A 22582-nucleotide genomic window follows, 5' to 3' on the forward strand; every position below is an offset into this window, starting at 1 on the left:
CAAATCGCTGCGTCGCGACTTAATGTATAGCAAGGTGGGTGTAGCAGCTACACTGTAGCTTCTGTCGCCACTGTCACTATGAACTAGACCTGCCGGATCAGACCCGTAGAACAATCACCTCCTCCACAACTGAAAGAAATCGGGAAACGCCTCCATAATTGTTGGAATTGCGCTCCCCGACTGCAGAACTCAATGCCATGATGGTCCGAGACTATTGGTCTCAATGAGGTGAAAAACTCCAACTCTCGCTATATATCCTATTACTAGTCGTAACGAGATCAACTATCTGTCACGCTATATGCATGAACAAAAACAGAAAAGTGGATGAAGCGGGAGAAAAGCAACGCACTGTGTGCGCGGCGGTGTAAATCTGAAAGCGAGATGCTCCGAGCACCCTCAAAGCTTTAAAGAGATTCTCTGAAAATAATGACCGCCCAATGTTTTTCGTTAAAGCCTGTCGGCTAAGCCGACGTTCTTGATGAGCATAGTGCGGATTTCGCTCATGTCCTCCATAGCATACTTAACACCTTCACGACCAATGCCGGAGTCCTTTACCCCGCCGCACCTGATTATAACGGCTTACCACGAAGTGCAGCCTGGTAACGGTCTAAAGCCATCGGCTTAGTCACGTACCGCAAGAAACCGCTGTACTTAGCTGTACCACAACTATAGCGTAGTCTACTTACGGCATTGAATCGACCCTGAGACTCGGGACGTCGTTCACAACCAACCCGCCCGACTCCAGGTTGTTCCAGGCGTAGAAAGCTTTATTCAAATCGTTGGTGAAAAGACCAACGTGGATGCCATACCTATACCATTGGAATAATACCAACCATCACCCCGGAGCCACTAGTATGTTCCCTCACTTGGAATCATTGGCCCTCTCCACAACCTCCTCAAAATTATCAAAGCTGGCAACACACAAGAGTGGCCCGAATGCCTCCTTCCCCCAAGCGTCAGTCTCGATAGGCACGTCGGCCAGCAGCGTAGGCTCGAACATAGATCCATTTCGGCCCCCACCGCACAGAACAGTGCAACCCGCCCTTATCGCGCCCTCAACAGCACTCTCTAGCCTGCTAGCCTCTCTCTCTGCTATCATAGGGCCTATGAATGTATTCTCGTCCTTCGGATCACCCATACGCAAGGACTTCACCTTCGCGACTAGAGCATTCACTACCTAACTGAGAAAATTACCGGGGAGCTTCTCCGGCGGTGGCCTCCCACACCTTATCGTATAAGCCGTCTCGAACATAAAGCCTCTGGGTAGATATGCAACTCTGTCCACTCTGATAGAAAGCCCCAAAGGCTATGCGATCCACGAGGTACTCTAGCCCTTCGTGTGGTATGCAGTCAACTATACAAGCAGCATTACCGCCAAGCTCAAGCACTACCCCTTTCTTGCCAGCCTAACACATAGAGCACACCTGTCCAAGGCTAAACACAGAAAACTACCCTCGACTTCAAATTCCATCCAACGCTCGGACTGCCAGTAAACGAGAGCAACTTGAATCGGTCATCAGTCGTAAGAGGATCTCCATCTAGAGGGAATCACCATCTCCCAAGTTCGCTCCATCCCACACTACTACTACCTTGCCTCGAGCAGGGTATTATCGAGAAGGCCTCTTTGGGAAGGTCCGAGCACTCAGCAAGAACCTCGCCTATTATCAATGAGCCCAACGGGGTGGCACTGGCCGGCTTCAGTACAAATGGACACCCAACAGCAATCGCAGGAGCTATTTTATGAGCGGCGAGGTTGAGAGGAAAATTAAATGGCGTAATCATGGACACGGCGCCTTTGGGGACTCGCTTATAGATTTGCTGGAGGCCCCGATATCTCTCGGATGTCTCCATGCTACTCCACTCGCCGGACATGCGAGTCGTTTCCTCAGCGGCAATTGAGAAGGTGTCGATGAGGCGCAAGACCTGCTCGACGACAAGGAAGTGATTGAATCAACGAGGTATTCCTGTGAATGGATGACTAAATTTTACCAGGGACCGAAGATTTACATAAGATTAAATCAAAGAACTACGACTAATTCAATGGGCGGATCGAAAAGCTGTCAACCGAACGGTCGTTAGGTCAAACACGCGTCACTGTTGTTGCCATCAGGTACCATAGTAACAACCCCATTAATATACTCCACGAACATTCGGATCAAATAGAGACCATATCCCCATCCTCTCTCACCTCCAGGCGAGAATCCACAATAGGTTTACCAGCCTCCACACACAGACAGTAGGCCAGCTCCTCAGCTCTGTCTCGGAACCTATCCTCATTGTTCACCTCTCCGCATCATCCACACTTCCAATACTCCCACCTTTCCACGCAATGCTGGAGGATTCTCTTTCGTTGAAATGCCGGGAGCGCAGCCATCGTCTTCTCAGCTCCATGAGCCGCAGCTATAGCTCGTTCTACTTCCGGAGGTTTGGCCAAGGCCACGCGACACACCACAGCGCCACTATACTTATCGGTAACCTCGAGGTCGGTATTAGAGTATCTAAGACCAGCGGCTCAGGGGGGGCCGCAGCCATCTGCTATCACACTGCTTCCCCAGCGAGATAGTAGGGCCATGCTGGAGCTATCTTCCGTGAAGAGAACATACGAACGGCCGACCATGGAGCCTTCCGACCACCCAGAGCTGGTACAACCCTCTGCATGGAGAACTGTGAAGGCAACTGAACAGCGGACACAACTTGTAGGTAGACAGTACTACCACGCCCTCATATCAACTAACCACCACTTCCCAAATGTGAGGGAACTCCCTCTGAGACTGAGAAGGGCCCTGACAACGCAATTCTGGTTCAAGACACCTCTGAGGAAACACCTGTATGGGCTGCACATATCGAGAATTGACGAGCCCAGTTCTGCCTTGTTCGTGCGTGCAGTTCTGTGTACGTGCGTGCACCGCAATTGATGGTGTTTCTCCCGGAGCCATTATATTGATTGGCATTGACACGCTCAACTTCAGTTTCACAACCGTAAACTTGTCTACTTGTTGTTAATAACAGCAGCGAAGAAACTCTTGAATAGAAGTAATATATCCGCTGTATGCGGTAACTCGAGCTTAATGCTCTTTGTGGTCGACTTATCAATCACGGTGAATTCGCCTCTCAAACTCATCGTAGTTGAGGCAAACAACAATGCGCTCTCTCGGCACGCCAGCAGCTAAGAGTGTCTCCAACGTATGTCCAGGCCCAGTCCCGTGGACCAGCACCTAAGACGAGGCGCTTCAACCACCTCACGGTGAAGAGAGCTCACCTTGTCGAGGAGGTCCGGGAGCAACCTACGAGCCTCCGTAAAGGCCGAACCACTCCCCCAGAAGATATAGGTAGCGGACTTCAACTGCTCTGGACAGCTCCGAGGTTCATACTTCGAAACCAACGTATAGGTCCCAAGTTGTTCCACCTATAAACGAGTCATTTGAACTCCTCTCGTTTACTTTCGCCATACCTCGCAATCAGGAGCCGTGTTGAAATGACCATCTCCTTGCTCCTCAGCCGCCTTGGTATGAGTGAGTTTGATCCACTTCCTCAGCGACGGAGCGATGCTCTTCTTCAAGTCAGGATCCTCGATCTCGCCAAGACCATCAGTGCACCCTGAAGGACGCCCACACTCCATCAACAACAGTGGTGACCACCAACCTTACCAACACACCAAAGGCCCCTCTGTGCAAGATGCTGCCACGAAGGGATGCCTGCCACCCACACAGGGATGTTCATCGCATTGATATCCTCTACCAAGTCCGCAGGGGCATTGGGTAATGCAGTAGACTTGGCAATCCACAATCCGACCTAGCATCAAAGAACCACTCTCTACACCCATTACAGCAATAGAGGCCACTTACCCCGTCCCCAGCGCTCCTCAAGGCCTCCAATAGGCGTTCACCTGCTGTAGTATCCTCTTCACGGGTGAAAAGTGAGAGTCCTCCAGCACCCCCAACCTGAGACAGTAATGCTGAGGAACGATCACAGCTCCCAGCAGCAGCCAGTGTATTACCTTCAGTGGATGCTCGCCGGGGTCGACTCGCAAACTGTCATCAATGGCGTTGGTAGGAATGATTTCGCTCCTCAAAAGGTCTACTCCTCCATCTGTTCGGCCCCTCAAGTGCTCTACTTTGCCGTACCATCGCGGCAAGACCGTGCACCCGATCCTCTGATGACATCCTCCACCATACCTACACCAGGCGCATCAACAGGGGGATACAACAACCTAGGAGCCTACGCGCCGAGGACCTCCTTCTCCCGCCAGGCGGCTTGGAATGTTTGCTCGTCGTTGAGCTTAGAGACGATCTGAAAACGCCCAATGAAGATACTCCTAGTCAGCGAATGGCCATTCTACCTTCCGAACATGCTCCTTCTCAGACGCCGTGCTGACCTCAACCCCCAAGGCTCCCTGAGCTGCAGCAGTTGGGTTAGCAGATAAAGGCAATACCATGCAGTGACACTTGGACAAGTACCTACACGTTTAGACAAGCTATGAGAGCTCCTTGCAGTGTACAGCGGGGCACCATTGAAGCTGTCATTTGAGGGGACTAAGGGGTGGACAGAGCTCTTACCCTTCAACCAGCTCTCGACTATTCCGGAACTCTTCTCGATGGCTCTGAGCAAAGCGATCCACCGCAGCCTTAGCGAGGACCAAGGCGTGGGGTCGAGGGCCGAGACTGGCGTTGTGTCGGGCTGGGTCCATCAGCTTACGCATCCGCGTCTGAGGAGATGACTAGATTCACAGCTAAGCCGGACCCACAAAAGCTTACTTGGATGTTGCCGCGAACATCTCGGAACTCGACAGTCTCAACACCAGGAACCGCCCTCTGAAGGAACGCTGGGAGATTCCACTGCCTCCGAGGAGAGGACGACAGTACAATCAACTTGCCGTTCATCGCACGACTGAGGAACCAATGGCAGAGTAACTGCGGCTATCGGCGAGGCACTAGTACATTTCGGCTTCGGCGTCTTTGCGGATGATGATGAGGTCTCGAGGGTCAGCCCGGGGCAAGGTAGCCGCTACAGTAGTACCAGCCTCCTCGGCCAGAGGAAGGTCTTTCCACGAGTGGACCACTAGGTCTACGCTTCCTGCAGAGAAAATCCATTGAACACTCGACGAGGCCACGTGCTCAACTCCACAGAGGAAATTGAACAATACTCAATGACAGGTCGCCTACCCTCCAACAGCTTCTGCCTTAGGAAGGTAGTGAAGACTCCGGTCTCGGGCATCTTCCACAGAGGGTCCTTCAAGTTGGTATCCCCAGGAGCCTCCTGGTACTCACATTCAACCTGTCATCAATTGACCACGACACTGCCCCCGACAAGCACTACCTCATAACCCATTTCTTCAAGCCGGTCTGCCACCATGAGTGTCTGCAGACGGGCCAGGTCGCTCCTTCTGGACCCGATGCGGAGTGTTGCGTTGGAGTCGGATGACATAGTCGTTATTGAGGAAAGGAACTGTGAAGGGATGATCTTGTCAACGTAGATGTCTCAGCTGAACAACGTTCAAGCTTCGTCCCACCAGCTGTGAACTGACATTTACAGAAGCCTTTGTGGGCCCGCCATGGATCAGCTGCGCATGATGTCGCGGTGACAGAGCACACAAAAGTCTTGACGAAAGGCGTTGACCGTAGTGCACCTCGATCAACTGGTCCAGGGTTCGATTCCTTGTAACACCATGTTGGACCGTGAGACATCGCGAGCGTTACAGGAATGACCTTCTTGTAGACGCTCTGATGTTATCAATGCAAGTCGGTCGGACAGTGCGTCATGGCGTCACAATCCGTCGATATTCCTCTCTAGATATTCTCGGCATCTTTCCGTCATGCCAGTGTATTCAGCAACTGAGCAGCTTCCGAGTCCTTTGAGCCCAGAAGGGATCTTTAAGAGTTGGTTAGTATTGCTTCATGTAAGTTCAGGTCTTCGATTCGCAATGATTGCGGCGGGTTCTCCCTGTGGACATTGAACGAAATGGAGTAAACATGCATTTGTCGCTTCAGCACATTCGAGACTCTCGTGATCATCCCTTGCTGTGCCTGACCCTCGCGGGATCTATTTGGGTGCTCTGGCTATTGGACGCCCTGGACGCTCATCTGTTCCCTTCGCCCAACCCATGGACAACACAACAAGAGTGCATGGAATGCATTCGGGGCCGACTCGACAGCGTAGGGGGTTCTCCATCTGGTATAGGCGATCTCGAACTCTCTAACAGGTCGATGATCTAAAGGGTGTTGCCTTGTCTGGTTTTCGAACATTGATCATTTCCAACGCAGCATTGAGTTTTTTGCAAGCCGCCACGCTGACACTGATGTTAGTGATTCTTGGGTACACCTGGGAACTGCGCGTAGGTAGGATGCACTGCATGACTGTGAAGGATTGGGCAGAGCGTATGTTGGTCTCATCGACTCAGGAACTCTCCGTGCCTTTGTCTCGGCCTTGATAGTAGCAGCAACTGGTTTCGCCCTGATGCGCGTGATGGATCTCAATGGTATCAGCACCTGTAATGAACCGTTAAGATACAATAGGGTTGAGGGGAGCCTTCCATTGGCTGTTGCACGTAAGCCTAGTCACGGGACTTGAATGCGAACTGGCATTATGATTGCACGATCGTCGCAGTGGGTGACTTAGTGGGACTAGGAGCGTAGTTTCTCAGTTATGGTCCTTCTCGCCTCCGAGCAAATTCGGATATCCACCGACATGCTTCCGCGAGAGCTTCGATTGGGATTCAGAGTCGCACCCGAATGGCATTGCTTACTAATTTTCATAGTGTAAGTGGTACGATTCAGTTCGCAAACTCTCATGAGTACCCAAGATCTTGCTCAATGGGAACGCACAATTGTTTTCTCGAATTATCAGGGCGTCGTGGCAGCTATCAACGATCTCACTAGTGCGGATGTACACTCCCTGGTTGGTCTCAGGACTGTTACTTGGTTTCTGCAACCTGACCGCAATCAAAAGACTTTTTGCAAGTCTTCGGGACTCGAAGGTCAGTGCGGTCACTGTGGATCGACGGCATTGCTCCCTAGCAGCGAGAGAGAATCACACGCTGTTCTCCCTAGATACAGCATCTGTTGAAGCACTTGGCTGTGCTTGTGGTGGCGATATGTTACTGCCCTTTCACTTTCGCAAGCCGACCAACATTTGATCAAGTAAGGCGGTCGTGCACCAGATCATTGGAGTGATTTGGACTTCTTCGGTTCCAGGTTCTTCCTGCGAGCCTTAGAATGACGATATGGCAGGGGTCTGAGCAGATTCTCAGTGGAGAAGACCTTCTAGGCCCCATAATTTTCAAAGGGGTTATCCTTGGTTCGCTAGCGGTGCTAGTCTCTGGCAGAACAGGCAGGAGCCGGTGGTGGTTCCAGCCGATCCATATCCCTTTCAGACCTCTTCTACTACATCGGAGGAATCAGCGTTCTCTTGCTGACGTTCTATGTGATGAGCTCGCCGGTGTTCGTCTTCCCTCACTTGGGATTGGTAAGCTTTCAACAGGCTTAAAGACATATCCAGTCCCTTATCGCTCGTTTGTCAGATCCTGTTGATACTGGAGTGTTATAGCGCCTTAACCACAGACAGACTATAGTCATTCCAAGTATCATATCTTGTGTACCGTCAAAAAACTGCTGTTTCGCGATGTACTACACTATTGGTTTGCTTATGTTGATACAGGAGGTAGGGTGGAGTTCGTTCGAGATGGCATATAGTGGAGTTCCGTCCGTATTACATTCACCTTTTCACCTGCTGCCTTCGGGGTCTTTCGTTCTGGGGCCTATTGCAAAGAAGTCATTTCAACTCTGAGGAGCCCGGAACTGTCCTGGTAAGGTATTTCGATCCTTTTCTTTGAGCGAGGCTCTTCCGCAGCAGCAACACCTCATGCTCTTCTTCCTTGGGATATAAACAATTGAATGATACAAGCTGAGGCGAGTTATTACCACTGAGGGGTACCACTGCAATGCAACTCTCAGACTATCGACGGAGTTGTTGTTCCTCGATCATGGAACTGAGGTCATTATTCGCAAACTTGTAAACTCGATACGAACAGCACCGCTGAATCCTGTCATCCGCCTATACGGTTCTCCAATATAAATCATACCCTCGCTCGCGTACATGGAATCGTAGTCCGTAGCGGGCATAGCGGCCCCATTCGCCAAATTGATTTCTGAATGGTATAGTCTATAGTGGGCATAGCGGCCCCGTTCGCCAAATAGGTTTCCGAATGGTATAGTCCGTAGTGGACCTAGCGACTCGTTTGCGAAGTACATTCCTGAATGGTATGGCCCGTGGCGGGCATAGCGACCCCGTTCGCCGAATAGATTTCTGAATGGTGTAGTACGTAGTGGGCATAGCGACCCCACGTGCCGAATAGATCTCGAGATGTTATAGTCCATAGTATGCATAGCGACCCCATTTGCCGAATAGATCTCGAGATGTTATAGTTCATAGTGGGCATAGCGACCCCATTTGCCGAATAGATCTCGAGATGTTATAATTCATAGTGGGCATAGCGACCCCATTTGCCAGATAGATTTCTGAAAGGTATTGTCCATAGTGGGCATAGTGACCCCGTTCACGAAATGCATTCCTGAATGGTATTGTCCATAGTGGGCATAGCGGCCCCATTCGTCAAATAGATCTCGAGATGTCCTTAACCTTTCTATCGACCATGTCGAGTTGGCATCATCCACTCCCAGCCGTAGGGGACAGATCCAACACAAAACTAAGCGTCGGCCCCAAGGACTAGCAGTGTCCTTGGGCAAAGCTAATTAGCTTATTTCCAATCTTAGCTTCAAGGTGATTCACAAGATGAGATTGGTATTCGTGATTATAGAAGAGTAGATTGGTCACATTTCATTTGGGTATTGGTGGTTTTCTTCAGTTTTTTATAGTGATACTCTAACACCTCTAATCCTATGAAGTACCTTTGCGCTATTCTCTCCGTGGGTGCGTCCCTTTTTGGACCACTAATGTTCGGTTTGACTTCGGGCTTCACTGGTCAAACTATCGATACCATGCAAAATGGAATCACAATGAGTGATGGTACACCGGTGCAAATCGGACCCGATGATCATCTTTGGGTGTTCACTAACTCTACAGAAGGTTCTTTGTTCGGTTCATTGGTTAACCTTGGTGCTATGGGAGGTGCTATTCTTCTGGGTGGCCCTCTGATCGAGAAGTTCGGTAGGAAGTGGATCTTGCTTGGATGTTCTCCTTGTTTCGTGCTTTGCTACGTATGGCAGGCATTGGCTCATACTTCCTGGCAGCTGTTGTTCGAGCGTGTTCTCGTTGGCTTCGTGGTCGGTGTTGAATCAGTTGTGACCCCCACATACATTGGTGAGGTATCTCCGACTAAGATTCGTGGTGCTTTGGGTGCCTGCAACCAGTTGTCTATCACTATCGGTATTCTCATTGCCTATGCTCTTGGTCTAGGTTTCAGAACGGATGCTGGTTCCACTGATCCTAACGCCAATTCGAGCACTTTCTGCCAATGGCGTGATGTTAGTTGGATCTACCTGATTCCCAGTGCCCTTCTTGGTATCTGTGTGTTTTTCGTCCCTGAGTCCCCTCGTTGGTTGGCTGAGCATAATCGTGTTGATGCTGCCAAGAGAGTCTTGTTGAGACTCCGTGGTTCTAAGACCGTTGAGGAGGATCCTGAGATCGTGGAAGAGGTTAAGGCGTACGAGGCCGAGGCTGAAAATGATGCCAAGAATGCTAAGGGCAACTGGAAGGAGACTGCTAAGTGGTCTTGGCATGCCTTGGGTCGTGCTAAGATGCAGCTGTTCATTGGTGTCGTTCTACAAATTTTGCAGCAGTTATCTGGTATTAACGCTGTTATTTTCTATCAGACTACTATTTTCCAGGCTGCAGGTTTGGATAATAAAGAGACTATGGCTCTTGCTGTTATGGCCGTGCAGGTTGTTGTCACCTTCATTGCTTGTATTGTCATGGATATGGCCGGAAGAAGATTCTTGCTCGTGTTGGGTGCAGTTGGTATGTGTATTGCTGCTATCTTATTGGGCGTCTTCTTCTTTGAACAAGGTATTGATGATAATAACATTCCGGCGTTGGCTCTTTTCGCTGCTTTCTTGTATATTGCATCCTTCTCAATCGGTGTTGGTGCTATCCCATGGTTGATCATGTCCGAGATTTTCCCCAACGAAGTGAGAGGTCTTGCAAGCTCTATCGCTACCGCTACAAACTGGTTCTTCTCTTGGATCGTCACTATGTTTTTGGATGACTATAGGCAAGCGATTACTTACCAGGGTGTCTTCTGGAGTTTCGCTTTCATGTGCTTCGTCATGGTTGTCTTCGTCCTGTTGTTTATCCCCGAGACTAAGGGCAGGTCGTTCGAAACGATCCAGGCCTACTTTGATGAGGGCCACATAATAAACTGCGAGTGTTTGAATAAGTACAGGAATCGTCAGAAGGCTGTGGATAACAGCAAGGTACAGGAGCATTCTGACTCCTCGACCGATAACGACGCCTTGCAAGTCTCTGCTGAAGGTTCATCTCCAGCTGATTTGCGAAAGGTGGATGAGGTTCTCTAAATCATTTCTTGATGATTTGAAGTACTTGGGTGATATAACTAAGTACTTTCCTATACTGTATGGTAGAATTTGCCGGGTAGTAGATTGCTCTATATGGACTTTGTTCATTCTTTAGAGTAGATCGTATCGGACTGATGTGGTCTTCTTTATTCTTGTCCTTTAAGCAACTTCTGCTACCTTAAGTTACCTAAATTTATCTAATTCCAATCTATAGCTTTATTCTCTGGTGATCGAAATTTTATTAGCAGCATCGCGTTTCTCTTGCTGCTTATTTTATACCGATTACATACTGAAATGGTGTTTATGTACTTTCCTATCGTTATGGTCAGCCGGGTAGATTTTCCGGATAAATGAGCATCGCTCGAGTCTATAATTCAAATTGGGAGATTGTTGAGTTGTGAGTTTCAAGTATGGAAGAATCTAGGTAGAGATACATAAGGGAGAAGGGAAAAGCTACCTTGGGAAGAAACAACACATTCAACACTTCTTAGTGTGCTTGAATTCATGGGGAATAGCACTCTGAGAAAGGTTGGATCTCAACTCTAGGTTCTCCTCTCCCAACGTAGCCAAGAAGTTAAGAGGTTTTGGACCAATCAACAAAGCGTGTAAGCGAGGCAAAAGAGTGTTGAAGCGTGACAAGAGCATGGTGGTTGAAGGGATCGGATTGACTTATCATTATCATAGTACTAGTCTTTATGAGGAAGTCAGTGGTGTCGGTGATGAATTAGAGTTGTATGGCCTCATACTTTTTGAAAAGCCCTTGTTTAGGCCTGGGGCCTATTTCACAAGCGTCCTAATGTTTGGATTTTAACCCATTAGGATGCAATTTAAGGATAAATGGCGTTCACAAGGGCCCTTTCTTTAGGTTGGGTTAGGACTTTAGGACATTTGGATCCTTACCGTTAGGATTTAGGATAATAGGATGCCTTTATCCTCAAAAACAGGCTGTTAGGACGCTCGGCTTTCACAAGCTATATTTTTAAGGAAATTTTTATCCTAATGGTAAAGTACCTCGGGGGGGTACTTTACCGACCATCCTAACGTTAAAGGTGTACAAGACGACTCGCTACGTTCCGCCAAACAGTCGTTGGTTCGAAACTCTGCGAGTACATTTTTAAATTAATTTGTAACTTGAACAAAAATCTTATAACTATTAACAAAACTCTTTACCAAGTTCGATACTTATCTGAAGCTTATAAACTTCGTATGAAACGCCTTACAAATGCTCATCTTCGGTAGAGTCAAGCCTTTTTTTACTGCAAGACCCCTCCATGCCAGAAGACGTTAAGATCCATAATGGTCCATTACTGGATCATTCATTACGCGTATCAGTTGATAATAAAATTGGTTTTATCTGTTGAACCTGCTGAATGGCGCCTTGTGGCACTATCTTTGTCGTCCGTGGGTTGATGAACGGATTCGTATTCCATTTATATCAAGTATAAAATGGTGCGGTGGTAGAGTTTGCGGCTGGTATTCGACCGATCCAGGTTCAATTCGTAGTTGTATAATGTTTTACATTGTGTTTAATTGCCGTTAGGAATCCTAATATCCTCAGGTAGCACATCCTTACGTTAGGTAAGGACGTCTTTAAGTATAGGATCCTAACGTTAGGTAAGGAAAATCTTGTGAAATAGCCTTAGTTAGGTAAGGACGTCCTAAGGTTAAAATCCTATACGTAAAGACGTCCTAATCTAAGGACGCTTGTGAAATAGGCCCCTGATAGCGACGCGGATTGTTCAGAAGCGCGTGTCACTGTAAGCGGTGTAACACAAATTGTGTATCATGTCGACAATGGAGCATATCTTGTTCGCTGTTTAGAACGCAAGCAGAACACAATCCGCTAGAATCTGTCTCTGAAGCTAGTGTTAATAGAGTTTATTTCTGACATGCGTGAATACCAGAGCTTTGCTTCAAGGGTTGACCAAGTCGGGGGTGCATCAAGCCTTCGTTTTTCAGTCGTATCCATTTTTAAGGCCAATGAAATATCTCTGTGCAATACTCTCCGTTGCAGCATCCCTGCTGGGACCACTCATGTTTGGTCTAACTCTTGGCTTCACTGGTCAAACTATTGATACCATGCAGAATAATGTTACTACTGCAGATGGTATACCCATCCAGGTTGGTCCCGATGACCACTTGTATGTGTTTGATACATCTACAGAAGGTTCGTTGTTCGGATCTCTGGTTAACTTGGGTGCTATGGGTGGTGCTATCCTATTGGGTGGTCCTTTTATTGAGAAGTTTGGGAGGAAATGGACTCTGTTGTTGTGCTCTCCCTGCTTCCTTCTGATTTACGTGTGGCAAGCTTTGGCTCACACTTCGTGGCAGTTGCTGTTTGCTCGTGTTCTGGTCGGTTTTGTTGTTGGTGTCGAGTCCGTCGTGGCCCCCACCTACATCGGTGAGGTCTCTCCAACCGCTATTCGTGGTGCTTTGGGAGCTTGCAATCAGCTTTCCATCACGATTGGTATTCTTCTAGCCTATGCCCTTGGAATGGGGTTCAGGACTGATGCTGGTTCTACTGATCCCAATGCTACCGATAGCACCTTCTGTCAGTGGCGTACTGTGAGTTGGATCTACTTGATTCCGAGTGCTTTATTGGGTATCTGCATGTTTTTCGTTCCGGAGTCTCCTCGCTGGTTGGCTGAGCATAATCGTGCTGACGCTGCGAAAAAAGTTCTATTGAGACTGAGAGGTTCTAAGTCAGTTGAGGAGGATCCCGAGATTATGGAGGAAGTGAAGGCTTATGAAGTATCTGCTGCTCACAACGCTAAGAACATGAAGAATACTTGGAAGGAGAGTGCTTCGTGGGCTTTCGGTGCGCTCGGTCAGTGCAAAATGCAGCTGTTCATTGGTATCGCTCTACAAGTTCTTCAGCAGTTCTCTGGTATCAATGCTGTCATATTTTATCAGACAACTATTTTCCAGGCTGCTGGACTAGATAACAAAGAGGGTATGGCACTTGCTGTTATGGCCGCTCAGGTGGTCGTAACCTTGATTGCCTGTATCATCATGGATATGGCGGGGAGGAGAATTCTCTTGGTTGCGGGAGCTGCTGGAATGTGCATAGCAGCTGTTCTATTGGGAGTTTTCTTCTTTCTCGATGATGTTAACGACAACAATGTCAGTTGGTTGGCCATCTTTTCCGCATTCTTATACATTGCTTCCTTCTCTATTGGTGTTGGTGCAATCCCATGGTTGATTATGGCTGAGATCTTCCCCAATGAAGTGAGAGGTCTTTCTGCATCTATCGCCACTGGCGTGAACTGGTTCTGTTCTTGGATAGTCACTATGTTCTTGGATGACTATAGAGAGGCCATTACATACCAGGGTGTGTTCTGGAGTTTTGCCGTCGTCTGTTTGGCTATGGTTATCTTTGTTCTGTTGATTGTCCCAGAGACAAAGGGTAAGACATTCGAAGAGATCCAGGCGTACTTCAGTAGGAGATATGGGAGCAGGTCTAAAAATGTCGACGCTTCCGTTAAGGTGGATGTCGAAAATGCTGCTCGGTCGGAAGGAGTATCTCATTAGTACGGATGGTTTGCTACTATAACATGTTTCTAAGAATTTTCTTCTAAAGGGAAAGTCTACCTTCCCTTAAAAAATGTTTAATATAAACTGCCCGTCGAGACAGTCTACGTGTTATTATTCTATGAACCCGTTAACGGTCGACAAAAGCTATCGTTCCTCTCTACGGGGTTGTTTCAAGTGGTTCCTTGTGATCTACTCGAAACTTTATGTCATCGGATAAGTTGTTAGAATGGCATTTTTGCTGTGTTAGTTAATAGAGTCTCTTTGGCTGTGGTAATATTATTAGTCCTAATAAGAGTTTAAGTCCAGATTCATGATTAGAGAGTGAGCTGACAAATATGTAGCCAGCATCGATACTTGGTAGTCTCAGGAAAGAGCGAGAACCATTATGCAGTATAATGCTAGAGATTCGATTGTGATGCAAGCTATTAACTCGGAATTGAGTGAACTACTGAGTATGAAAGACGCCGTGATCCATAACTCTTAATACTGACGATGCTTGCCATGGTTGTCGACTGTAAGTAGACGTATAAGATAGTAGACTCGACTCTAACACTTGGGGAAGCCTCCTATGACAGCGGTAAGATTGTCGGCTATCCCATCCAAAGATATTTCATCGTGTGGCCAAGTTGGCTATAAATGTGACCAATTCCGTTTAGGGGCAGCTATGCCATTTTTGGTTTCCAACGCGCTGTATTATGCTCTCTAGTGTGTATTCATTGACAGTTTGTCATTAAGAACTCACATCAATCCAACGCCGGAGGTGGCATATCTGCCCCTCGGTATTGCCTACAGCAAAATTGACTCTGACAATTGGGCGGAATTGGAAATATACCGGTCGTGCCGAGGGAATTGATCGCCTCACCGCGTGCTCCTACGATAGTGATTGTACTACGGCGTATCTTGCCGGCGACGGCGTTGGAATTCAAAGTAACATATACACGGCATATTTCATAGCGCAACTCTGCAAGCTCGGAATGAATAAGCCAAAAAGTGAAATACTCGTAACTATGAACACGGCTCAGCGATTGCCAGAAACTCATCACGTACAACAACGCAAGATCATGTAGCCTTGGACAGTGCCTGCTCCTTCTCCCTCAAAAGTACTACGAGCTGGTCAGCTCTTTGCTTGTACTGAAAGAGTAGAATCCTGTGCAAAAATAGGCGTCATCTGCTCACTATCTTGTCGATCTTCGCTGCCTCAGTCTTCTCCATTTCGGTCGAGGGCATCATTCGGCGATTTTCCCTGATTCCCGAGGAGTACTTTCATGCGGTTAATCTCAATTGCATACTACTCCAGCATAGTGGCTCTGATCGAATTGATGTTCCTCTGGTACTTCTTCAGAATACCCTTGCACCGGTTGAGACACTCATTCCGAACTTCTCGCGTGACTTTCGGAAGGACAACGCTGATCTAATCGAACCGCCCAAAAGCTGCAGGGGTTTCCCTCGGGAGACACACTTTATTCCCGTCTTTATTCACTGTCCAGTTCTTCCCTCTCAGTTGAATTGCTTTTTGGCACCTACACACGCATGGCTCAGCCGATCCCAAATGTCTGGATTTTACGCTCCTGCCAGACCGTCATCGAACACGGAGAAATTGACAGTCGTAGCATTGAGAATGCTCATCTGTGATATGTTCAATAAAGGCTTCTCCGCCACCTGATGGACCCCTGCTATCCCATGTATTGTACTCAACCTTACAGTGATGCTCCGAAAGAGCTCAGGTGATGCCTGCTCCATTTGCACTTCTTGCAAGGCTGCTTTCATATCTCTCACTTCCTCATCGAGAGCTTGCGTTTGCTGATGCACCCACCCTCCCAAGTGTGAAGAACTGCCAAGTTACCTCCTTCAGCATCTTAGCATGGTCCATCTTCTGATCTAGTCGTTGTTGTCGGCGCTCCGCTGGTGTCATCGAACCCACTGAGACAACCAGACTCCCGCCAAAACACGTCATCCAGCCATACCCGTTTTGGTGTCCTCTAGCGAGAGGAACTTATCCGCTTCCCTCCGATCACGCAAATCCTGTTCGCCGATAACATCAACTGAGACTCTGCCATTCCCCTACTTTCTTCTTCTGCACACTTTGTTGTTTCTCTTCCTTGCTCTTCAGCTTAGGGGGGCTCTTCTTGGCAAATCCTCGCGACCCGAAAAATAACCCTATCGTGGGTGTTCGCTGCAACAATAGGCTTGAGCCGCAACACTGAGGTGAGAGAACTATGGAACGAACAGATAAGTCGTAAAATACTCGGAGACCGCCATGACTGAAGAGCGCAGTATGTCGAAGAGTCGCCAACGAGCGCCGGGAAGCGAACATGATGAGAAGCTTGAAAGAGATTGTTTGATAAGGAATGACTGCCTCATTCGGAAACCCAACGAGCGAAGGTCCGAAACTCGTGCACACGCTATGCTGGCCTAGAACTTATCCATCTCGCGGTTCCCGTCGAGCCGTCGGGGATGTCGCCACACGTCATGCCGCTCAGTGGAGGAGAATAAACCTCCCGCAGGGAGAAGTCCTGCAGCATCGTCGATGCATCACTCTGTGAATGCTCTTGTGATGGCATCTGTGATAGAGAAGTGCCCCTCGGCGGACCGCCTTGAATTATGCCATACCAAACCAACGGCTATCAGAAGATATCCGAGGTACATCGCTGAGATGAGGAGAAGTCATCCCAAGCGGGAGACCGGATCAAACCACCTATCTGTGTGAGTGGAGTGCTCGATACCAGAGTCACTATTGTGTCACATATACCCCAACCACCAACCCAGAAAAAGAACACCGCGAGTTGAAGCTGAAAACGCGAATCTTCAATGCGATCCACTATACAGAGTAAGAGCCTACTGTAAGTGAAGAGGGAGTATAATCGTCTGTTCTCAGAGGGGACGTCTCCATCTCATCGACCCCTCCCAGCTCAATATCAACCGGGGAGGATGAAGCAGCCATAAACGCCACAAAATCTACCATGAGTGCATTCGTGTACAAGGAGTTGATTGAGCCTCGCAGTATTCGAAAGAGGCTATCCCCCTAGTGGCCGGATTGACGATGAACGATCCCATGACAACGAAACATGCGGTGGGCGAAAGAAATAAGTTAAAATCATTCGAAAGATATCAGAAATCGAAGCCTCCGCTAAGACTCGTGTGTCGACAGCTACTTGAGCTACTTCGATAGCCGATCCCATCTCCGCTGGCAGCGTTGGCCCTCCTGAAAACAGACACGATCCGCTAGCAAGCGAAAGACCCTGGTTCAAATCACGAGTACGGTTTTTTTGTACACAAGCGCACTAGTTTTTACTCCCATCATTGTTATAATCGACTCCGTTTCCCATGATCCATCTCACTACACGCTGTTCCTTCATCACGACGCTCATCAATCGGCACCACCCTCTGATTCGGCTCAGGACCGCAGTATCTTCCAAACGCGAACAGTTCACTGAAGACTTCCTGACTGGTGATCCATCCTACTTCGAAGTCGGTCTGATGAGCTTATTGTTGGCCCTCTGCTCGACGATATGGGCCGTCCATCCTGTTATTCTCGAAAACACAAACAGAGGCGTAAAGAGAGGTGTCGGCACCTGAGGATAAGAAATGACGATAGAATGATCATGAGCCTTCGTACTCCGCAATAGTGATAGGCTGAGGCACTGTAGAAGTCGGCGTTGGGATACATGCCTTTCTCGGCCTTCAATACTTCCTCCACCCGTTTCGAGATATTGAAGAGTAGAGATGTCCGACCAGGCTTCTGAGACAGCGCTTTTGAACACTCCTCCATTATCGGTGATCGAGGATCGCCAGTCTTGTATCTATGAAGTTGCCACTGATTTCACATAGTGTAGCTCAGACTCACATCCTGTGCCCAAACCCCATGACCAGCTTTTTCTTAGTGAACATTTCGTGTAGTTTCTTCTCGGCATCCTCGGGGCTTTCGAACGTCGAAAGCAGCTCCATCGTGGCCTCATTAGCCCCACCGTGCAAGGGGCCCCTTAGGGTACCTCATATCGATACCAGCCTTCGAGTGCCTCCTGACCATCTACTTACCAATAGCAGTAGTGAAAGCTGAATAAGCATCGCTCAATGTAGCAGTAGTGACTCTAGCAGCGAAAGTCGAAGCATTGTAGTCGTGCTCAGCGTAGCATATAAAGGACTTATCGAGAGTCTCTGTGCACAATACACTCCACTGAGTAGATATGAAGGAGTCGTACTGATCATATCTCGATCAGGAGGGGTGTCGTATCCCGTCTGATGGAGCAGTCGGAGGAAGTGGGCCGCCATAGTCTCTTGAGGATCCCGTTTACTGGTGGACACATCAATTCGCCTCCCATAGTGCGAGAAGTGAAACCAGTACCTGCAGATCCCCTTCCCACTGGCAAACAGCAGGTAGATGCTTACAGAACAGCACAAGGCAACACAGCCATAAGCCTCTCAGCGACATCAACTGCTGTGTTGTCGCGGATCCTCACGTCGGGATCCTCAGCCTCTGGCTCGAGACAGCCTATGAGGGAGACGGAAACTCGCAAGACCTGATTGAGATAGTAGCTCATTAAAGAGCGAGCCCACGTCCATTAATCTACATCCATCGGATGCGTGTCCTTAGGGAGCATCTCGAGCATGGTATGCATGTTGGGGCTGAGTTTCCTAGCAGCTCCTTGTCGTAGGAGGAAAGCACTGAGTTCACGACGAGTCGGCAGTACCCCTCTCAATAGGAGGTATCTAGGATGGAAGGGGTCGGCTTGAGTCGGCAATGGTAGACCTACGCAACTTCCTCGAAAGTCTCTGTTTTGTCGGTTAAGTCCTTAACATTGTAGCCACGGTAATTGAGGCCACTGCCGAGACCGACAGTGCATATGGCAGAGACACCAGCAACGACTCCGGCTAAACCATCGGCTTGGACTCCACTCGACATATTGGGAGAGGAAACACTGCTGAGAGGGAGAAGCCACCTCAGGTGGGAAGAGCTAGCGGATGAGATTCATTCGTGTCCGAGACCCTGATTCACGACAACATCGGGATTAACCCAATGAGCTTGTCAAGTGCTTTTCACCACACATGAAGCATGCGAATGAACCTACTGCGTCGATTCGACTCGTGTTATGAGAAGGTCGTGCGTCGTTCTGCTTGAACGCATCTACTCTTTCTCACAGGAATCAAATACATACGGAACTGTATAATGATTTATATACATGGAACGGCATATATTCGACGCTACTGGGAGCGGTGAACCATGAATGTGACGAAGAGTGGAACTCGAACTCATCAACTGTAATTAATATCATATCAAAATTGGATATGATATTAATTACAGTTGAATAATCCAATCTTGCTTCGTCTTTGTGAAATGGGATTCGTATTTATCTTGGCAAAAATAAGAAGAACACCACCCAGTTAGCACTTAGAAAGCTTTCATAGTTGAATGAATATCGTACGACGTACACGTTGCTCGACCTTTGAAATCTTCACTATGGGGCTCTGTTGACCCGAATGATCAACGACTCTATTCGAACAATTGCCACTACGAGTCAATACCATCGTGACTAGCGAACACAATGCCTAACCCGTATACAATACCGTTACGTCCACGGTATTACCGTAAACTTATCCCTGACTAAGATACCGTTCAGACGGAGCTTAGCCACTAGCGAATGATACACCTCAAATCACAGTAGATCACTCTGAGCCTGGACTCAGGTCCAACGCAAGCAAACGATCGTCGTTTACGAAAGCCTAACCCTAGGGTTCACGCACCCCTGGGAACAGCACGCATGCACAAATACGTGATGCGAATCATCGAGGCTAGCACAATCGACAGCAAATACCGTAACAAAAGTACAATAAATACCGTAAAACAAGGGGACAAATCAACCATAACGGTCAACAGGTCTCCGTGCCCTGCACCGAACCGCACAGCCGTCGGGCGGCCGATGTTATGTTCGCGAACTCTCCTACAGTCACCTGGGCGGGCAGGCCGGTCAATAATCCCAACCCGCTGCAGAGGCCCAACACGGAGGGTCGATCATTTTTCAGCACTTCAGCAACCTTGCTGAATAGTTAAAAGTGCCGTAATGTGTCTCCATAACAATTTCAGCACTCAAATTTGCGCCCATTTTTTAATAATTCAGCACTTAATAATTTTCATTTGCTTCTCAGCACCTTGAAAGACACTATTCATCAATTACTATTCTGCAACATTAACTTTTCAGCACTCTAGTGCCGGAGGTGTTGAATTGAGGATTTTTAGTGGATGTTCACTAAATTGGCACTCACATCACCCATATGCTGAGTTTGACTATTCGTCGTACAATATGGATAATCCAGCAATATATACGAATACTCAGGATATGTGCTCACTGAGCACTGCTCAGTCATTGAAATACACGATAACTATCCTAATTTCAGCAAGTTTATGATTCAGAAGTTCATAATGAATTCATAATGCATACTGGGCCTGTTTCACAAGGATACTTAATTTAAGGCGCCTTAAATATAGGCGCGACTTAAGGAGTTACTTAAGGTATACTTAAGAAGTACTCAACTCATTTCACAACGTTTAGGAGCAACTTAAGGAGCTCCTTAACTTAAGGCGTACTTGAGTATCTACTTAACCATGGTTACAGGTATAGAATAGAATTACATGTTTAGTTTCGTGGTGTAAATGCTTCAGTGGTTAGGTTGTTTGTTTACCACACGATCGGCACAGGTACAAATCTGAGGTATGCTGTTTCTATGGTCGTTTACTGTTTCGCAACTACTGTCCTCGATCATGGGTAAGGTATCAATGGTAAGTTACCATTGGTAACGAGCTGCAAGGGGATTTCCCACGAATTACAATGTTAGCTAGAATAAGTCACTCAACGGTCCGCTAAGTAGAAAATATACTCATGTGAACTCAAGGTGACGCAAAGCACTGAAATATCTCTAAGTCGCTGCAACTATCTGCGAACGTAGCTCTTGCGAAGAGCGTTCCCGACACCATCCACTGGAGCATCTGGGTCAATCAGAGTTATTCGAGATGACTGTGATTGACCCAGATCCTCATCTCCTGTTCCCAAGCAGCAAACATTGCCTCCTCGACGTCTTGCAGTGGCTGATTCTTAAGGACCATATTGTGAAGTTCGGTTCGGCTTTTGCTGCGTGAAGGAAATGAACTCTTGGCTCGATTTCTTTGCCTCTCTGGACAAGTGGGAGAGCACCGTGCTGCCATTCGTAAGGTCTCCGGTTCGACCCCTGCGAGATGCAATATCAAAGCATCGTACTTCGAAGGGTCCCTGGTTCAACCCCTGTGGGCTGCAATATTCGAACAAGGTACTTAAGTATCTATTTAGGTAGGGTCGGCTCTACCTCAATAAAATTTAAGGAATACTTAAGTTGCTCCTTAAGTACGCATGTTGTGAAATGCTTCTCGTGAATACTTAAGTATATGCACAGAAACTTAAGGCGCCTTAAGTATTCCTAAACTTAAGGCGCCTTAACGTGCCTACTTAAGTAGTGAAATAGGATGTCCTAATTACTTAAGGTATACTTAAGGCGTTACTTAAGTTTAAGGCGCAATTTGCTCCTATGAAACAGGCCCACTATTTCAAACTCGGCAATCTTGAAATTCCTCATCTCAATGAAAGTACTCAAATGTGGCGCAATACACGATATTTATCTTGAACTTAGCAATCTTGGAATTCATCATCTCAATAAAAGTGCTCAAATGTCGGAACACTCGATAATTGTCTTAAACTCAGCAATCTGGAAATTCCTCATCTCAATAAAAGTGCTCAATTGTCGAAATATACGATAACTGTCTTAAACTCAGCAATCTTGAAATGACTACTTGTAAGGCAGCAGATAACCAACTCCTGAACCAATTCGTTGAGAAAGATTGTCTCATTCAATGATAAAGAGAAGAGATTGCTCAGCAGTGTAAGCTAGCAGGCGATTGAATTACTGTGGGTTCCTGTGATCTTCACACTAACAGTTAGTGACTAACTGTTTCGCCTTCTCTGTAGTCGTCGCAGTTATTAACTGCCAGGAATGTATGTGCGTACCACATTCCACATTTGCCGCGCATTTAAGCTACTAGCAGATCCCGCCGCTTCGCTCCGGGGGATCTGTAGCTCATGTGTACCGTACACACAGCTTGAATGCGTGTGCTCGCGCACGTATGCTGCATACGTGCATAGTATGCACTGCATACGGTATGCACAAATCTCACTCGCACATTGCTCGTTGCATGAAACAGTTCGCAGCCGTCAGGCTGAAACGGATAAGATAAGAAGCCTTATCACCTATTGTGGCTATCCCAAGTGTTGTTGAGTCAACCATTGTTGAGTCAATCAGTGCGGGTGTTACTACTAACAGCGCGGCATATGTAGCACGTACACAGTGTACGTGCTGGCGAATCAAAGACGCTATAGTTGCAGACCATTGGGAATGTGACATTGAATATGCTGTAATATAGACATAGGTCATGTAAGTTGCAAGGCGAGCCCCAGATCCGTTAGCGCAAACTTCATGCAGAGTGAAAGAGTGAAATGTAC

General features: G+C 47.7%; 6 protein-coding genes across 6 annotated transcripts; 2 read left to right on the forward strand and 4 right to left on the reverse strand.

Moving 5' to 3' along the window:
- Window positions 1-447: 447 nt before the first annotated feature.
- On the reverse strand, window positions 448-2658 carry Pmar_PMAR012555 (aldehyde-dehydrogenase, putative; the record flags this gene model as incomplete). Its single annotated transcript, XM_002787731.1, has 9 exons — window positions 448-565; window positions 687-809; window positions 867-1177; window positions 1227-1406; window positions 1453-1538; window positions 1590-1923; window positions 2189-2267; window positions 2319-2498; window positions 2543-2658. The coding sequence occupies 9 exons, from the start codon at window positions 2656-2658 to the stop codon at window positions 448-450; spliced, it is 1527 nt and encodes a 508-aa protein (XP_002787777.1).
- Window positions 2659-2832: 174 nt separating this feature from the next.
- Window positions 2833-5424, reverse strand: Pmar_PMAR012556 (porphobilinogen deaminase, putative; the record flags this gene model as incomplete). Its single annotated transcript, XM_002787732.1, has 13 exons — window positions 2833-3215; window positions 3260-3406; window positions 3452-3597; window positions 3648-3792; window positions 3846-3941; window positions 3998-4175; window positions 4223-4290; window positions 4340-4457; window positions 4557-4705; window positions 4755-4887; window positions 4938-5073; window positions 5163-5274; window positions 5317-5424. 13 exons carry the CDS (start codon window positions 5422-5424, stop codon window positions 3090-3092), a joined length of 1662 nt encoding a protein of 553 aa, XP_002787778.1. The 3' UTR covers window positions 2833-3089.
- A 3470-nt stretch (window positions 5425-8894) lies between these two features.
- On the forward strand, window positions 8895-10529 carry Pmar_PMAR012557 (myo-inositol transporter, putative; the record flags this gene model as incomplete). Its single annotated transcript, XM_002787733.1, has 1 exon — window positions 8895-10529. One exon carries the CDS (start codon window positions 8895-8897, stop codon window positions 10527-10529), a length of 1635 nt encoding a protein of 544 aa, XP_002787779.1.
- Window positions 10530-12509: 1980 nt separating this feature from the next.
- Window positions 12510-14288, forward strand: Pmar_PMAR012558 (glucose transport protein, putative; the record flags this gene model as incomplete). Its single annotated transcript, XM_002787734.1, has 1 exon — window positions 12510-14288. The coding sequence occupies one exon, from the start codon at window positions 12510-12512 to the stop codon at window positions 14058-14060; it is 1551 nt and encodes a 516-aa protein (XP_002787780.1). The 3' UTR covers window positions 14061-14288.
- Window positions 14289-15059: 771 nt separating this feature from the next.
- Window positions 15060-16169, reverse strand: Pmar_PMAR012559 (Ribosome recycling factor, putative). Its single transcript, XM_002787735.1, has 9 exons — window positions 16129-16169; window positions 16028-16085; window positions 15907-15983; window positions 15765-15863; window positions 15628-15722; window positions 15523-15583; window positions 15356-15474; window positions 15240-15306; window positions 15060-15194 (listed from the first exon to the last, which is right to left on the reverse strand). The coding sequence occupies exons 3-9, from the start codon at window positions 15973-15975 to the stop codon at window positions 15123-15125; spliced, it is 582 nt and encodes a 193-aa protein (XP_002787781.1). The 5' UTR covers window positions 15976-15983; window positions 16028-16085; window positions 16129-16169; the 3' UTR covers window positions 15060-15122.
- A 1003-nt stretch (window positions 16170-17172) lies between these two features.
- Pmar_PMAR012560 (2-methylcitrate synthase, putative) lies at window positions 17173-18963 on the reverse strand (the record flags this gene model as incomplete). Its single annotated transcript, XM_002787736.1, has 10 exons — window positions 17173-17265; window positions 17405-17472; window positions 17526-17635; window positions 17680-17863; window positions 17908-18052; window positions 18099-18218; window positions 18263-18405; window positions 18450-18580; window positions 18632-18770; window positions 18815-18963. Coding segments are annotated over 10 exons (1191 nt in total). The 3' UTR covers window positions 17173-17263.
- Window positions 18964-22582: the final 3619 nt, after the last annotated feature.

The sequence above is a fragment of the Perkinsus marinus genome (assembly GCF_000006405.1).
Source record: "Perkinsus marinus ATCC 50983 genomic scaffold scf_1104296929318, whole genome shotgun sequence".
In the NCBI taxonomy this organism is placed as follows: domain Eukaryota; phylum Perkinsozoa; order Perkinsida; family Perkinsidae; genus Perkinsus; species Perkinsus marinus.

Coding starts and splice junctions, on each gene's coding strand:
- Pmar_PMAR012559 (XM_002787735.1), bottom strand. CDS start 15,975: ATGACACCAGCGGAGCGCCGACAACAACGACTAGATCAGAAGATGGAC. Junction 15,475..15,522: donor TGAATAAAGACGGGAATAAA/GTGTGTCTCCCG, acceptor CGGTTCGATTAG/ATCAGCGTTGTCCTTCCGAA. Junction 15,307..15,355: donor ATCAGAGCCACTATGCTGGA/GTAGTATGCAAT, acceptor CTCGGGAATCAG/GGAAAATCGCCGAATGATGC.